Source organism: Numenius arquata, chromosome 9 (genome assembly GCF_964106895.1).
Source record: "Numenius arquata chromosome 9, bNumArq3.hap1.1, whole genome shotgun sequence".
Classification (NCBI taxonomy): domain Eukaryota; kingdom Metazoa; phylum Chordata; class Aves; order Charadriiformes; family Scolopacidae; genus Numenius; species Numenius arquata.
The window spans coordinates 38,846,072-38,864,421 of record NC_133584.1 but is presented as its reverse complement, the minus strand read 5'-3'; the positions used below and the strand labels follow the sequence as shown (position 1 = coordinate 38,864,421).

Sequence of the window (18,350 nt, the reverse complement as noted above, 5' to 3'; positions counted from 1 at the left end):
CTATAATTATACTACTTCCTGCTCCAGTCTCAACAGGATTTCCTCTCTCACTTGAATAGACTCTAAATAATGAGAATTCCAAGCTGAGCTAATCTTTTTTATAAATGTTAATCAATTAACAGCTACCAGAAATCATTTCAAAATCACTGCAACTCACTTGAAAATACGTACTTCCCATCTGTCTAAAATCTTTGGATTTTAGTAATGTCTTCTTTTAAATGATCAGTATATTTTCATGTAATGAAGAAAGCACTATACTTTAGGACACATTTAGCTCCCGTAATTTTATTGTTGGACTTCGTTTAAGCCCATGTGCTTGCACGAAGACAATAATATCATGGACTTCATTCAGCTACAAAGTTTGAATAGGTGGATGGAAAAAAAGGCAATACTTACTAAAAGATGAAGTCATTGTGAGTTTAATTATTTCAGTGGAATTTGAATCAATCATTACATGGTCACAAGTGTCCTCTTGATCAGTTCTTTTGCACAATGCTAAATTCTCACTCAATCAGTACCACATTAAAATCATTAAAAAAAAAAATAACTCTTGGAGCATTATTCAATTTTGGAAATGTTTTCTATGTTTCAGCAATTTCATGTATTTATTTAGATACAACAGAATGAATGGAGAGAAACAGCTCTTAGTAAGTAAAAATTTTATTTATAAAAAAAAAATAAAAAATTAAAAAATAGTACTAAAATAGTATCCACGAATTTGCAGTGGAAGTTCTCCAAGAAACACCACATCAATCACAATGTTTAAACCTGGTATAAAGACGTTATCTGTGGATTATCTGACAGAGACTTTGCGAAAAATATCCCTGTAGCAACTTTATGGCAAAAAATGTCCTCTTCTAGTGCTTTTGAAAGCAATGATAGATCAACTGTAAAACCATCTTATACCTGCTAAATCTCTTGCCAACTAAAATGGTAATTTGATCTATTTATAGGATTACCGCTACTGGAGACTTTCTGAGAAGTGAGAGGGATAATAACAGGATACAAGACACTCTTACATAATTAATCCATGAAACATTGTCTACATGGAAAAGCTAAGAGAAAAAGAGAACTCTAAGAAATATGAAAGACCGTTTTTAGAAGTCAATATTGTAGTAGCCTAATTAGGATGACATTGCTCCAGAACAGTTGCTTATCATTTGTATTTTCTACAAATGTAGCTTTAGAATGCCAAAGGACATAAGCTTTTCAACTTAATTTTCCTATTTGAGCACTAGCACAGAATTCACAGAATGGGGCATAATGTTTCACAGCAAGAAAACTTATTCCTCTTATTTTTGATAATGATAGAGGACTGTGTTTTATACATGCACTTATAGATCCCTTATTATCCATAGTGACTAATTATTATTTATTTGTGAAGAGATTTTTCATATGACAATAGGTTTAAAGCAAACCAAGAAAGTTTCTGAGTTGGCAACTGTTACCTGGTATTTGCAATATGGTTTTAGAATGTTTTTAACCAAAGTCATAGTGTTAGAAATGAGGATTTGTGCATTTTCATAGAACATAAGAAATACTGTGAAAAAGTCATTTAGGGGACAATGAAAGGATATTGAACAGAAGACCACTAATTAATTTAGAAGTCACATTATCTATTCCATCTGATATATCTTCACGCAGTGGATTTCATTTTCTCTGAAATCAGTTTCTGATACGAGTTGAGTTTTACAAATAACAAATTGCTTTGACAAAGATATATTTTTAAAGTGTCAATCATTTTCAAGTCGAAAGATGGCACAGAATTATGTAAGGGGTTCACAATACATTCACTGGATAAAATCTATTTCATACCGGAAATCAGAATATTCTTATATATGTAAATTTGATGATTACAAATAATTGCTCTTCAATGCTAAGTTTACTTACCATATCCAATTGGCAATAAAATTTTCCATGTACAGTCTAAGTTACTAGGGTAATTTCCAGGAAAACCTGGGCTCAGGATCACACCACCCATGTTTGTCAGTGTTCCACCACATTTAGCTATTAAAAATAAAAAGAAAATTACTGTATCTTTTAATAATATTATTTCTTAATATTTGGCATATGATGAATTAAAAAATGGTTTTTCCATTTTATCCTTATGATCCCCGAGCAGTGAAATTTATCTCAGTCAAAACATTCCTCATGAAAGAGAAAAAAAAAATACCAAGTTAGAGCAAAATGTTTAGTTCATGCAATATGTTCACTATGATTTTACTGTAAATGTGTAGCTGCTCATACAGCCTGGGTAGCCCATTGTCTCAGCTTGCCAACTACGGTCAAAAATGTCCGGTGCTATGTTGAGATAGGCTTCATAATTCAGAGGAATAAATTTGGAATTAAACTGAATTATGACACTGATCTATGATGCAGTTGCACATCTACTAGTTAATATAGCTAAAACCAAACTTGAGTTTAAAAACAAACAAACAAACAAACAAAACAACACCAAAACCCCACCACAGGTCTTTCTTTAATTCAGGAAGAAGATAGACTAGCTGCATAACAGAAATACTCTTTGCTTACTATCTGTATGCTTTTCTTAGCATATTCGTGTATTTGGAGATTGAAAAGCCATTTGCATCATTTAGGATGATATAAAGCTAAAGTGTATTTATTATTTGCAGAATCATTACTTTAAAGCCTACGAGGCTTCATGACAGTCGTTACAGTGATGTATGATCTGCTAACAGAATTGTGATACTGTGCATTGTGATAATTGAACTGAAAAAAAACAAATATAAACTACTGGTTAGACCACACAAGATATTGAACGAAAACAGGAAAAACTCCATTAAAAAGCTGAGAAATCAGTCTCAGACTGATCAAATATCTTTATCTCCCTGCAATGTTAAATACATTATTTAGAGAAAAGAAAAGATTTTCATTTGCATTTCTAGAAAAATCAACATTTTAAGGGTTTCTGTCGGGAGGGGAGTCATGTTTTAAGGGTTTGTTTGTTTTCTTGGGGATATTTTAGCTTCCAGGGCAGAAAAATTCCATGAACTAAAGGAAAAAAAAAAATAAATCAATGAGCACTTTGTTTGCCAATAGGAACTGTATTTAACATACAAGGTGAAACATATGATTAGCATGAAAAAAACCCCACCCAAACCCCAAAATATACCTTCCTGAATAAATTTTCCATTTCTAAAATTGCTTTGAAGGAACTGCAATGCTTTCATATTAATCAGAAGTGAGTGCTTCTGTAGAAATTGACAATACAAAATAATATATAGGCCATACCTGACTCTTTAAAACCATTTCATGTTAATATTGCTTGATATCATCCCAATCTTTTAAATTCCTCTTAGATATGAAGCTAAAAGGAACAGCTTTTGCTGTCCGAATATTAAAGTTAAAAGCATTCCCTGAAGAACATATTTCAAAGCTGATATGACAGAATGTTATGATGGAGCTGTGCTTCTCTCCCCTTCATTCCTGCTTTTTCTTTAAATAATCATGCCAGAAGACACCAGAATCTTGACGCTATTAAACCTTGTCTAATCAAGAAACAATACAGTAGAACATTATTATCTACACAGGGAAAACTCAGATCTGTCAGGCAAGGTCTTTGTGTGCTTAAAAGGGAAATTCTTTTTACCTTTCCTTTTTAACCCAGCATTGTTTAACAGCTTGCTTAGATGAAAAGAGCCAGAGTTTTCTGGACACTAAAACTCTATTTCATTTCACCACCCGTGAAGGCTAAGATTCTTTGCTGCTCTCCACTGCAGACTAAGCATCTGCTTCTTTGAGAAGTCTCTTAGGCTCCCTGCATAACCTGCAACCTTCATGAGAAGGTTCTCCAAGCTGAGCATGCTGCAAATGGAATGTGTTAACTTCCTCCCTCTTCTGAAGAGATTGAGCCTGATTCAAAGCAGAGTATTCAGGACAAGCCAAAGAACAGTAAACATCTGTGTTTCCTAATTTGCCCACTCTCACAATATTTTTTAATTAGCATATACACAATATATAAAGAGAATTCTATTGTATTTTTTTCCATATTTCATAGACAGAAATAGAAACTCAAAAAAGTTTTGAATGAAACAGAATTAAGTGAAGGAATGATAAGCATGACAAACGTAAAAGTTACTTCTGACTGATGTTCAGAATACACTAAAAACAAGTAAGTATCCATACCAATGCAGAGAGGAGATGGATAGTTCCAGCGTCGAACTGTTCCTGGCATACAAGAAATATGAGAACGGCCCTGTTTGGAAAGGGCAAATTATTAGATTACAGATACTTACTATGGGACTTTCCAGGAAGGCAGAGCTACTGAGGACCTCCTAAATCATCTTATCTGTGTCTTTTTTTATGTCGACCAACTGCATTATAATTACTTCTATGAATTTCTTAAACTGTATTTTCAAATACTTCAGGTTTGCTGTTCTTATTTTTCTACTGGATAAACATTCTAAAACACTCTTCCTTTGATAACTTGCAAACTTCTTCACATTTTTTACTAAATATAAGGCTAGTTACATGACAGAAGCAGCTGACTATGTCCATTCGTATGGTCAAATTGGTTCACTCTGCATTTCAATTCCATGGTTCTCATTCACAGTGTAAGCATACTAGTTCATTTGCAGGTGCAATCTGGACTGAATCAACCATTGCTCTGAGTGAGTAGTACAGACACAGAGAGGAATTTGTTCCACACCTGCTTGCTACAGATGGTATGGATGTGGACCATGCCAAGACAGCCATCCACAATTACCAGCAAGCCTCGAACTCTCACATGGCCTCACAACATGACCCCCTGCATACATGCAACATCTTGGCAGACAGCTATAAAAGTACGAGTGCCTCTTTATTTAGCTGTCATGTTTAATTTACTCTGCTTATTTTTAAGAAACACCACAAGAACCAAGCAGAATCATGTGGTAGTTGGAAGTGAAAAATGACATGGCTGTAACCTGCAAACCTATTTCCACCTACTTCAGGGTGGCTGCCTAGGGCCAACTGCAAAATATTCCCAGTTTTGCTTGCACTGGCAACAATTCGAGCTGAAAACTTTACAATAGTGCAAACAGAAGGCTTTTTTGGTCAATTCTGTCCTCTGAGGATCTCATATTATGTATGCATTCTGCTGTCGGAATGTGAAAGTTGAATAAACTGGCAGGAGTGAAAGAGTCTGATATATAAAGATTGAGACATGGGATCGAGAGCAAGGTTTAGTTCCTGTTTTAATCATTTAGATATAAAAACCTGGGCAAGCCATCTCTTGTTCATTTTTATCGTCTCTTAAGAGTCTAATATTAGGAAGGCAGCATATTTCTTCAATGTAATATGAAGACTTATTTAAATATTGTATATCCATAGCAATCAAATTCTCATAAAAAATAAGAAAAAGATAGAATAAGTAAACGACAGTAAAGGAAAATCCATTTGATGAAATTACTTCCACATCATTTGGTATGTTTACAAGAAAGAAACTACACACACTGCCTTCAATAAAGTTCATATACAATTGTATGGAATAGTATGGAATAAAACTACTTTAATTAATCATTTAGTTAAGTATATTTAGACAATTAGCTTCTGAAAGAAAAACTGAAGTATTTCCAAAAAAAATATTGGAAGGGGAAAAAAAAGTTTTCATTGAAATTATGAAAAACTAAATAAATATATTTCTTATGAAAATGTTACAAATTGATAAAAATTCAAGAAAATACTTTTTTTTTAAAAAGTAAACTTTTTATTTTAAAGGAAAAATGTGCATGCACTTATTGTGTCATCTTATTTATTTGCAAAATGGATGAGGTTTTGAATAATTTACTTAATATAATATTTCCCTGTTTTATTTTATTCTCTCTTCCTAGTCTTCTATGATTGCATGCCTCACGTGGGTCGGGGGGAAGCCATAATTTAACTACCACAGTCAGGAAAAAAGTAAAATGGCCTATAAAAGATCTCTTCAAAAATAAAATGAAATGATTCCTCTGGCTTCAAGCCTCTTCTCAACAAGAGCACATTCTGATTTCAGTCTTTTAAAGTCCCCTCCTGGGGGGAGACACTTAATCCTACAGCTAGCAATTACCTTTCTTATGCATCTCCAGGTAGCAGTTTGAGTTCTATGACTTTTCTGGTAAGTCTCAATTATAAACTAATCCACACCTGATTGTTATTGCTAGCTGTGAATATGTTTTCTAAAGACTGAGGGTAAATTCACAGCTGGAGTGAAGGAAAAAAAAAAAGATCTGCAAAGTTATGCTGATCTATACTTGTTGAATAGCAAATACACTGTGCCTCGTAGAACCTTGTTTTCATTATTATTTATTTTTAATTTGGAGCCATTTTTACTTGTCCTGTCTCAGCAACATGCTATACACACATGCATATGCACTTTCTTACAGCACAGTTCATACAGCATAGAAAACCTCATTACCATTTTGAAAAGATTCAAAATCTTTTCTGTTGAAATTGGATGTAGAAGATCTTTTGTTTTACACTTTAGACAAGATCATTAAACTAGTTTTTGTGTATTACAGATTCCACAGTAAGGATTAAATGTATATGTATGGAAATAGAGATAAGAAGTACAGTTAAGGAACAATATGCTATGAAATTTTAAGAAAGTATTTCATTATGGAATCCCCGTAAGTATAAAAAAAAAAGTGCAATTAGTCACATTCAAGGACCACAGAAAAGACCTGCATACAGACAAAAGACATTGTGTGGTTTTGTGATAGTGAGGTACGAAGTGTACTAAAGTTTAGCAATAACAGATCAATTGCTTTTGTGCAGATCTCTTCCTCACAAATACCTGATTGTTTTATACTGTATTTATGAACTCACATTTCTGACTTTTTCCTAAGTAAAAATAGATTCAAAACACCAAGTCAGGGCTAACAATATGTATCTTCAAAAGGTTTCCTGTACTCATTCCAACTACTTCTGAAGTATTCATATTCTACTGCTATCACTCCACCTCAATATTTCAGCAGTACTATTTTAAGTATGGACAGAAAATTCAATGATGCTGTATCCTGAGGATTTATCTGTTTCTAATCCATGACATAAAAATGGAATAATCCCCTTTTTTCATATGGAAAATTCAGATGTTTCGTAGTTGAAAAAGTAGGGAGAGAAGAGTGTGCAATATGATGGGCAATACAGGTAGGAGTCACCCCACTAAACCTAAGCAGTTTAAAGTTAGATACGCCTGTTAGCCTTTTGATATCCTAATCAGTGAAGAAAAACTATACGTTCAGAGTAAGGTACCTGTTCTAACACAAAACCGTCGTATGAATCAGCCCTTGGAGGTGTGTGGCTGTTTATTTCTACTGTCAAAATGAGAGCCTAAGCAGCTGACTCAGATTAGATAGGCGGCTTTTAGATGGAATAAATTGGATTAGATGCTATTCCATCTCCAGACGAAACAGTTGGCATAGGGTAAGTGTTTCACTTTTTCCTATCAGATCACTGCTATAAGCTTACCCAACAACCAGATGTTTGCCTATATATATTTGAGTCTTAATGGCTCAGAAGCTGTGGCCGGGATCAGAGCAATGAGGTGCTAAGCATCTATGGGCAATTATATGAACGGCAATTATATGACAGCCCTACCAGCATCACCATCAGATCCTGATCCTTTCACCACAGCATAGAATTGAATAAAAATCCATAAAGAATTCCACACAGATTTTCTGCAAATATACAAAATAGGAATCTTTTTCAAATAATCAAAAAAGGGATTACTTTTGACTTAATCCAACAACTATTAAAATACAGTTATATTTATTGCTGTGTAATCATGTTTATTACAGGCTGACTTCAAGATAGATTCATCATTGAAATAGAATGTCCTCAGTCTAGGGATTAATAATAATAAATTTTGCTCAATGCATACAAAAAAGGACTATAAGAACATATAAGCTATATCTGTACTAATGGAAGTGCTTGGTCTTTTTTTCTAGCCTTGAGGCCAAATGCACATTCTTTTCTATATCTACCTCCGTAACCACCTTCTTCTGAATTCACCTCCAAAATGTCATGATGCAAACTGCCTATCAGGAATAGTCTCTGGCTTGTGATAGCTACTGAACTGTGATACTTCAGCCAGGCCAAAAGCATGCCAGCACCCCATTTTAACAAATTAACAGCACTGAAGATCAAATTTCAGTTCCCACATCTTTGCCTTGGCTATAGCAATATAGATGTATCTGTAGAATATGGCATGTCATCATCTAGTTAGTTTAATGCTACTCTGAAATAGAAAAAGGTTAATGTTTCATTAGTAAGACTCTGACTTCTGTTTGAAGACATTTGGGACTAAGGCTTTAAAGACACAGTCCTTTTGAAGGGACCATATTATAAAAATACGATATAAAATCTCTCATTTTCTTACTGACATTACTGCTGCCTACAAAGGATACTGTAAGAGAAAGATGAAACAGAAAAAATAAAGTTAAAGTTTGAAAGTTAAAGGTTTTAAATCAGCAGGTATTTTCAAATTAATATTAAATTTTCCTTTGCTGGAAAGAGAAAAACTTAAGTAGTTTATATATGAACCATCAGTTGGCTTGTAAACAATCTTCAAATCATTAAATTAGTAGTCAGTGCTCAGGATGGGTAGAGTAGGCATTATTTGGCACAAGTCTTGAATCTTTTCTAATTAGTAGGATACTTGTATTACAGAATCTTTTTTGCTATGGATATGGGATGCTTCTGATACAGGTTGTTTCAAGTCATGCTATAAATGTAAAGAGGATGGATTATGTTAAAGACTTGACTCTATATCTGCAATACATGACTGAAAAGGTAAGCATATTGCTGATTACCTACAGAGACTTTTCAAGTGCAGGGGTTCCCACAGCCAGCCTAGAGCCTAAGATGTTCAGTCTGAATCCTGTCTGAATTTGAGGAGAATGGTAAGGAACCCTGAGACCAAAGAAAAAGCCTGTATATGCTGAGGGAGCACTGACTTGGCAAACATCAGACAGGGACCCATGACTTTATCCTTCTCTGGACCAGAAGTTGTGACACTGCTTTCTCTGACACAGTGGTGTGTTTTTACATTGTCTTGAGTGGGACCTATTACCACCCACAAGATTCTGAACTCAGATGTCTTCAGTGTACTGCACCAGTGGTGGAATATATGTAAATTGATTAGAGGAACTAACAAGGGAAGAAAAAAGCTTTCAGTCTTAGATTTACATTTACAATCAGTAGCTTAATACCATGTCTACCATGGGAAACTACAACAGTGAACATCCCCAATCCGTGAACTAATTTGTAATATTTCTTTCCTTGAAAGATTTTTAAGAGTCAATTTAGTATGAATAAAATTTGCTTTAGAAACTAAATTCTGCAATTTCTAAGCAGAATACAAAATCCCACGATGTATTTCTACCACTGTGGTCAAAATGTCACCTTGAAGAACCACCTCAAAAAATGGAAAAATACAGTAAAGTTTCAATAAGCATAGTACTAAAATAATTTTCTAGAGAAAACATTTAAACCGTGTTATTTCCTTGTCCATTTTGATGGGTTTTACTGCTTGATGGTATATTTACCTAAGGCAAGATTTGCCAGCCCAGATTTACTGAGTGCCAGACATGCTTTATAATGTGGGCATGCTGTGGGCATGCAGACATGCTGAGGGCACATTCATAGCTTTATAACGTAGGAGTATTCACATAGGCCCTACTTAAATCACCTTTATTGACACACCACACTTTATTAAAATAGGGTCTGGGTGGGTCTATTGCCATTTTGTTGCAATTATTCCACAGTGCATAATTCGAAGAAAAAAAGAAAGAAAGAAATACCTGTAATGTATATCCTGGCTCACACTGAAATGACAAAACATCATTCACCATATATCTATCTCCTGATTTGATCCCATTGCTAGGAATTACTGGTTCTGGACAGGCAGCAAGGCCTACAGCTGAGGAAAGTAAACACAAAGATTGAAAAAACATAGATAAGTGGACAACAGCTCTTCATTGATATTCTCTGCTCTAACAAATTCTTTCTACAGCATTGGGTTTTTTTAAAAGAACATTAATTAAAAGTTTATTTCAACATTAAACTGAAATTTTGTTTAAAACAAAGAAATTTTCAGAACTGCCCTGCAGAATACAAATGGTATGACTGAAACACAAAGATTACATACTGTGACTGTACCAATTACAATGGCACGTTGCTATCACATACTACACCATTTTATTGTCTTCAACCAGTATGCCAATTCTAGTATATAAACCAGTCTTTTTCTCTTTTTTCTTTTTCTTTTTTATCCTTGTGAAGAAAATGGAGAGAGAAAGAGGAAACACTTCATACACACTTTATTCTCTCTTTTCAACAACAGATGAGCAGACCTATTGAGGTTAGGTGGTAGAGCCTTTTGGAAGAGCAGGTAAAGGCCAAGGGTGTTCTTTATGTTTAGAAAACTTAATTGACTATAAAGAAGCTAAGACATTGAAATTTAGTACTCTGAACTCAAAACTCTATCTTTGCATAGGTGTGACAGGACAGTCTGTTCTTAACTATTTTTAAGCCAGGTGTTAGCAAACAGAAGATTAGTTTTACATAGACTATCCATGAATAGTAATTTCTCAAATATTTTCACCTAAATTTGGCAACCTGAAGTGTTCCCATCTGCTTTTTGCTGAGTGTACATCACTTTTCTTTTATTTCATTGTGTCCTTATCTAAGGAGCTAGACTGAAAATTAAATATCATCTCTGCTATCTAAGCTGAAATGCTCCAAATGAACACAACTGTTAAGAAACTGCTGATTGGATTCATTAATTCTGTGCTTTTAAGATTTTCTTTGCAAACAGAAGGACCAGCAGAATTAGTTTGTCAGTTTATGGTCTGATGACAGAATCTCATTTCTCTTATAAAATTTAAACTTTCTTTGAAGCCAACAATCAATTTTAAATGTATAATCTTAATTGTGAAATAATTAGAGAAAGTTACTACTGAATATAAATACGTAACTGACATATTTTATTAAGATACAATGTGTAGAAGCCAGAACAGAATGGAAATTATTTTCCCAAGGTGTGAGAAGAGATCTTTAGCATTTATTAGCACAAAATTCTGTAAAAATCAGACAAAAATAATACTTTCCTGAATGTGTTACTGTGGGTGTGGCAGGAGCACACACACCACACCCCCTCCCCTGCAGGTCTAATGGCATGGTGGCTCCTTTGGTGGGAAGCTTGTGAGCTGCTGGTCACGTATGCAAACAACCCCCAGCCACACACCACAGACATCTGAGCCCTAGAGACCACCTCAGCCAATGAGCCCACCTTGCAGACCCCTCCACCAATGAAAGCTATGCGACCACAAGCAATAGATGACCACAGTTCAGGTCTGATCAGGCTATAAAATGGGGTCCCTGCTGGAGACCCCCTTTGTGTGGTTCTCCTCGGAGCAGTGGGTTTGTGATCAGAAGCCCTCCCTTTGGGTTGAGACATTGCCTAAGGTAACTTCCCCAAGGACTGAGTGTCCTCGCCTTTTAGGTGAGTAGTTTGCACATTTTGAATCATTATTCTAAGCTTAGACTTTAGGACACATCATGTAGTGTTATTTCCCAACTGGCATCCTGAACCTGTAAAAAGTTATGTCTGCTGAAGTGTTTGTAGTATAAGATCCCTTTTAAATTTTACCATTCTACCTTTTCTGTGACACCATAAAAACTGATTTTTGGAACATCTTTTCTTGGTCATACACTTTTGCAACAGTGTTTCAGTTCACGCGTATGAAAAAATAACTGACTAAATGCTACAACTCTCACTGTCTTTTTATAAATATAATAAGTGCAACTGGTGTTTAGTACAGAAATTACATGATGTTTGGCTTCACTCTGATACCTGACATTTTGTAGTCTGTTGTTCCAGATGGTTCATCGTGAAATAATATCTGATATTATTCACTGAGATCCTAGTCTTTCTATGGAAAGGCAATTTTCTTTCAGATAATGCTGTTTACACGTTTTGATAAAGACAGGGTTTTAACCTTATGCCCTAAACGTTTATTTATTTTTCATCACTCAAATATAAATGCTTTACAAATCTTAAATGCATACATAGGAATTTTGAGTTTTCCACTTCACCCATTTCCAGTCAGTTTTTTTGCAGCTCAAGGTTTAGTTGAAGTAAATATATTTTCCTAATGAAGTACTCAGAAGTTTGAAATAGCTTTTATAATTTCACCTGAAATTTTGATTGCTGAGCCATTTTTCTTTTCTTTCCTGGAAATATGTTCCATAATCCTGTACATTCTTTCTATGTTCTGTACATTTCATCTTTTTCAGGAATGAATGGTGATAATGCCAAGCCACTCTAATGATGAGTGACAGTTATCAAGGTATGAAGTGCAGTCTTCATAACAACTGATGTAAGAGTTATTAAACTAAGTGTTTCTAATTAGCTCATAAAGAATTATTTAATATTTGCAAGCCACAGAATCTCCCTGAAGTAGTTCCATTGTGTACTGGAATGCATAATTTAGGAAAACACCTAAACATACTTTAAAGATTTTCAGCAATTTCTACCACAGAATTTACAAATTTTGGTGTTCTACCAATATCATCAACTTTCAAATAATGTTCTGGTGATTTCATATGGCCACTAGGGACGTCATGTGTGGTCATTATGTGGAACTGTAAGGTTCCAAATAAGCATGAGGATATCATCATTAACTTCAATAGTTTTTTTTTTGTTGCAGTTTCATAGTATCATTCTTTTGGTCAACCACTCTGTATTCTGCAATACCATAAATGTATGGAAAATTTCTTTGACTATAGGTACTAAATAGCTGTGATTTGCATTCACAACAACTGTCTGTCTGCTCCATCACTAAGTGAAGGTTAACATCTTGTTTCAATAATTCAAACTATAGTATATAGACTATTGTTTACTAATTTGAGAATCCAGTGTTCAGACACAGCTTAAGTGAACCAAGCCTTTTTTCTGCATTTCCTTATCCTTCTTACTCTTGAATAGAAAATCAAATTTAAACAGATCTGCTCCAAACTCACTGTTATTAAAACATATAAGCACCTAACGAAGACGTTGTGATTAAATTGCTTATAGATAGCAATGTACTTGCTGAATTCTGTGAATATAAATTTGAGGTTTGCTTCCTGTCTTCAGGAAATTTGTATTTTTGTTGAACTCAGCATTCCTGTGTGTTGAGAGTTACAGGCCTGAAGTCTTAGATCTGTATGAATAAAGTTTTTTTGCAGATTTTTCTAAGTCACAGAAAGTTTTATTACAGTGACTGCATAGCAATACTAATAATGTGCTTGTAATATAGTTCTCTCTATCATTAGGTAAATAGCATACAGAATTAAAGTCAATTATGATCAAAAGAAAATCTTGAAAGTAATTTTCTGTGCAACTGTTAGATACAGTATTACACTACGTATCTTAACAGATTCTAATAACCTGGTAAAAACTTTTTCTTTATGATTGCTGCTTATACTTTGTATAATACTTTGTATATACTACCACTTTAGTCTGATGATACAATTTGTAATACAGAATATTCTAGCAAAATGTCACCAAACACTAGACAAAACCCACTCATTATTGACTTTATTTGATATAGCTAACATTAAGAAGCAATGTTATCTCCCCAAAAGCAAGAGAAAGTTGTAAAGAGAGTCAAATATTATTGAGAATCCTCACCCTCATCATTCCAATCACTATATAATACTAACCTAGTTTATTTAGATAACTAGTTTAGTTAGAATTGGTCCTACCTAAAAAAATAAATCTAAATCTAAGGAATGCTTGAGAGAAAGCAAAGAAATTCTGGTATTTGGGGACAAACTAGAGAACTTAAATATTCAGAGACTCTGAAATAAATTAAACTAGATTGTATGTGGACAGTCAGTAATAAAGGGAAAACATGTTAAATGTCAAGCCCAAGCAATCAAAAAAGGACAAGAATTGCTTAGTGCATGCTCTTCAGAGCTCAGCTTCTGCTGTGCAGTACAAGAGAGAACACATCAATGTCAAGAATGATAACCCTCTCTCTGACCTTACTCCACTTACTGCCTGCTAAATACTTTCTTGGCTCTGCTGTGGCATAAGACAAATATGCCTCACTTCCATAATTATATACATGCCTACAATTACCTCAAATTCTGTCCAAACATCACTGCCACTGTTGGCAGAAAGAAAATCCTTGCTGGCATATCTGACAATGTGAATGCCCATTAGTGTCCATTTCAGAAAGCTGCAAACTGAACAACACAAGAATTTCTTGACAGCTTGACCAAAAGTCATCAGGCTTTCTTTTTTTAATTCCTCCCTCCCGCCCCTATGTGGCTAACTGAAACATATTGTTCTTTATTATATTACAAACATCAAGATGGAGTGAATTGTTCTTTCCATTTTGATGATGGTGTATATCAAAACCCAAGCTGTCCCTTCCAAAATTGTATGCTTCAGACACCAGCTTAGAAAATGCATTTATCTCAATGAATTATTGCAAAAGGGGTCAGATTCATGTCAACAGCTAGTAAGTTGTACAGATATACTGACAGGATCAGGACTTGCTAAATTAAAAATGGCACATTTATGATTCACACCTGCTTTAATACAGGGAAAAAGAAAAGTTTGCTGCACTGAAGAGCCACATTAAAGATCAAATTGCATGAAAAATCTTAATCTGGACCTACTAAAATAATATGCTACTGAGAAGAATTTTTCTTCTCTGATAGCCTGATTTTTCTTCGAATTTATTAGCGATCTCTATGATAGAGAAGTACTACAAAATATAGGCATTGTTCTCTAGTCCTCTTACCAGTGAATCCAATATTTCAGCTCCTGACAACCTTTAGCACTTGAAAACATGCAATAGAGAAGCTTCAGAAAAGAAGATTAATGAAAAGTAAACTTATGTTCTCACACATATTACATTTTCTCAGTATAGTGGTAAAACAAAAGCTTACAAAAAGAATGATGCTGAATTGTGCCATATGTCCTAATGCAAGGTAATAAGGCTAGATGACACTATTAAAATACTGATTGCATAAAACAAGGTTTTTACCAAAATATTTTAATTCTAATCACTACATTTAGATATATTCACATATATACTTATAGACATTTTTGGCCTAAACCTACACGTCTACATTCATCGTATATTCAGTTCTTACTAAAACAAACCAACTTCAACTGAGAGGTTCAACAGAATGCTGTACAAGCAAGCATTATTTCCAGACTTTTCTAAAAAATTTTTTTGTGTATTAAAGAAAATATTGAAACTACTACTGAATTAATAAATGAGATTCTATGAACAAGCTTGAAACATTACTGTGCACAAATGCAATTGAATTAAACAGACATTTCTAAACTATACCATTTGCATAGTTGTTTGCTTTGTTCATTAAGATTAAAAGGAATTCAATCAAATAGCAGGAATATTTATTCTTTCTACTGTTGTACATATTAGAAATGCAACAAAGCACATTTTGATTGGACTTGCTGGTGGCTATGAAAACAATTTTATTTATTCAACCACAGTTTGGGGGACAAAAATAGATGCGTATGAAGGATTAGTCTAAGTGATTAATTCCTGTCTTTTCTACAGATTTCTGTTGAATATTTTAATGCTTTATTTCTCGTCATAGGTTACTGCAACCAGTTTGACACCTAAAACCCTTCTGAAATAACAAGAAACACCACCACGTAGTGGCTCTCAATAATCCTTATAGTTATATTATGAGCAGATGAAATTCTTCTAAGGCACTGACCAATTATTTCTTTTAATTTGAGTGAGTTTGTGTATCTGACTTAGAAAAACCCAACAAACAAACAAAACCCCCACCCTTCCACCCCCAAAACCCGCAAAGAAACAAAGGGAAAACCCCATCCAAATCACCAGTTTGACCATAGCATACTAATTGAGTATGACCACTCGGTTTGGACAACCAACTCATACCTACATTCTTGATGCCTGACACAAAAACATCCTAAAGTAAATGACAAAATTGTATTAATCAGTGGAAGACTTGTGTGTTTTTGAAGGCTACAAGGGGAGCATGTGCATTGCCTAGGTTAGACATGAACTTAAGTTTGCAGGAATCTGCTCAGGGAGCAGATTCCCTGTGCCTTCCCATGAAAATAAAGACATACATAGAAAAAACCCACAGATGGAGGGGGCAAGAAAAAAACTCTTCTAAAAGGAAGACAAAGTTTCAAGAAGTAAGCCAATATATATTCACTTAGTCACATTATCTTGAAATATTTAGGGTTAAAACAAGCTGTCATCAGTGGCTGAAGCTTTTATGAAGTTCTATGAAGTTACTTTAATACAGCAATATACAGTATGGAATATAAGACATATGACCAAATAATAGCAAACTAAATATATTTTACTGAAATAAAGCTGTTTTCCCTAACATACTGATCTAAAACTAAGCATGCTTATAACATTTACACTGCTGAAAGTATATTTTTAAGTAGAAATTCTCAACTGCATCCTGGGCTGCATCAAAAGTCTACTCCTCTACTCTGCTCTTGTGAGACTCTGGAGCTATGTAGCTCTGTAGGAGTTTTACCTACAGCTCTAATGTAAAATGTACACAGAAGATAAGGCTAGATGAAATTCTATTAGGTCCACTTTGTCTACCACTTACAGGACTAACACTCTCTTACCTACTGGGCATTTGCATAGGAAGGGTTTTAGTTCCAATAATTTATCATTCTTGTTAATTAATGAACAATTAATACACAGAAGCTTTAATTGCACTTCCTGTTCATGTAATATTTCCTATTCATCCTCAAATGATTTAAAACAAAGCTTAAGTATTTAAAACATTTACTTAAATATTTTTCTTGAAATGTTTTAGGATTAAGCACTAAGCCTCATTTCCAAATTAAGAGGATTTGCAAAATTGCAAAATTCATGCCTTGTGAAAACCATTACAGCTTTCTCAATTTCAAAGACAGATAGCGTTTTCTCTCTCCAAAATACTTATATCTAAAATCATATTAAAGGATCCAGTATCCTCTGATGCATACATATAATTACATATAATTTCAATTAATGCTAACTGCTAAATGCTCCTGCTAGCTTACATGTAGCAGGACAAAAGAACTCTAAGACTGTATACCATGAAGGATGTTGGTAGCTATGAAGTTTGATATTTTGGTTTATTGTTCCAGAAAATAAAACTAAGTCATGATCTCTGTGGATTTCCCTGAAACACTATGAAAATTCAAAACAACTGTGAATTTTTATTGTTAGTTTTGACTGACAGCCATTGATTGTTCAGTAAAACAATGTAATAAACAAAGCCATTCCCCTTCCATGAAAGAGCAGAAACTATATAGTTTCTGTGCATTTGGATTCATAAAAGCACTACTCAAGTACTAAAATAAGCATAGCTATAAATTAAATACTTCCAATAAAAACATTATTAAATTTTAATCAGGGTCACAGAAGACCCAAGAATTTTCTATAACAAAGTACTTTAAAAAACAACAAAATTATCTAGTTGAAAATGCAATTAAAAGTGTGTCCATCAATTTTAGTTCTCTGAGGACTAGCTAAAATTTAGGTTTTTTGAGTCTTCTTCTCTATGAACTTTCTGCCTATCCGTAGGTAAAACACCATTAAATAACTAAAGCTCTGCATCTACATGGCTGAAGAGCTATGCAGAAGATTTTAAAAATACATAAATACGTATTAATTCTGGTTTGCTGGCAGGATTATTGTCATTTTTTATTATTACTTCTTTTTATTTCATTTTACAAAACTAAGGGACAGTTTTTCAGCTCATATAAGGTGGCATAATTCTGTTGGTTTTTTTTATGATAGTAGCTCTTACTCCTAGACAATATTTCCCAGTAATTTTGTGTCCTCTCTTCCTCTTTCTTATCTAGTGGATCCCCTCAGCTTGCTTTCTGATCAGGAAATGAAAGGGTTGTTTTATCTGTCATTCATCTTTGAATTTATTTTTTTTTTCCAAAAGTCACTGGATTTCCTTTTGTTGTGCCTAAATAAAGGACCTACAATAAAGAGCAGGATGAATGAATGGGGAAGAAGGCCTTTCTTACTACAGGGTCCAGAATCCTTTGCTTTTGATTCTGCCAAGCAGCTACTGACAGCTTACAGAAAGTAAGAGAAAGGGACTTTGTTACCTGCAATGGTTAGAACCCACATTGCTACTCAGAGGAATATCTTTATCACGGAGGTACACAGAGAATTTCAGCAGAGGAGACAAACTCCTAAGCTCTCTTCTGTAATTCCATTCCATAAACTTCTAAAACATGTATTTGAGCAAGAACTGAAAACCATGTACACATTGAAGTATCATGCCCAATTGCCTACATCATACACCCATCCAAGTCCAGCTCTCTCCCCTAA

General features: G+C 34.2%; 1 protein-coding gene across 1 annotated transcript in view; it reads right to left on the bottom strand.

Annotated features, from left to right (window-relative positions):
• The window catches only part of CSMD1 (CUB and Sushi multiple domains 1), a 1,131,310-nt gene that overhangs the window by 142,472 nt on the left and 970,488 nt on the right, over positions 1-18,350 (bottom strand). Inside the window, exons 38-40 of the mRNA XM_074153404.1 lie at positions 9,783-9,901; positions 4,147-4,216; positions 1,891-2,007 (exon numbers count right to left, since the gene is read on the bottom strand). Coding sequence (XP_074009505.1) covers positions 1,891-2,007; positions 4,147-4,216; positions 9,783-9,901 — 306 coding nt within the window. The remainder of the gene's footprint in view (positions 1-1,890; positions 2,008-4,146; positions 4,217-9,782; positions 9,902-18,350) is intronic.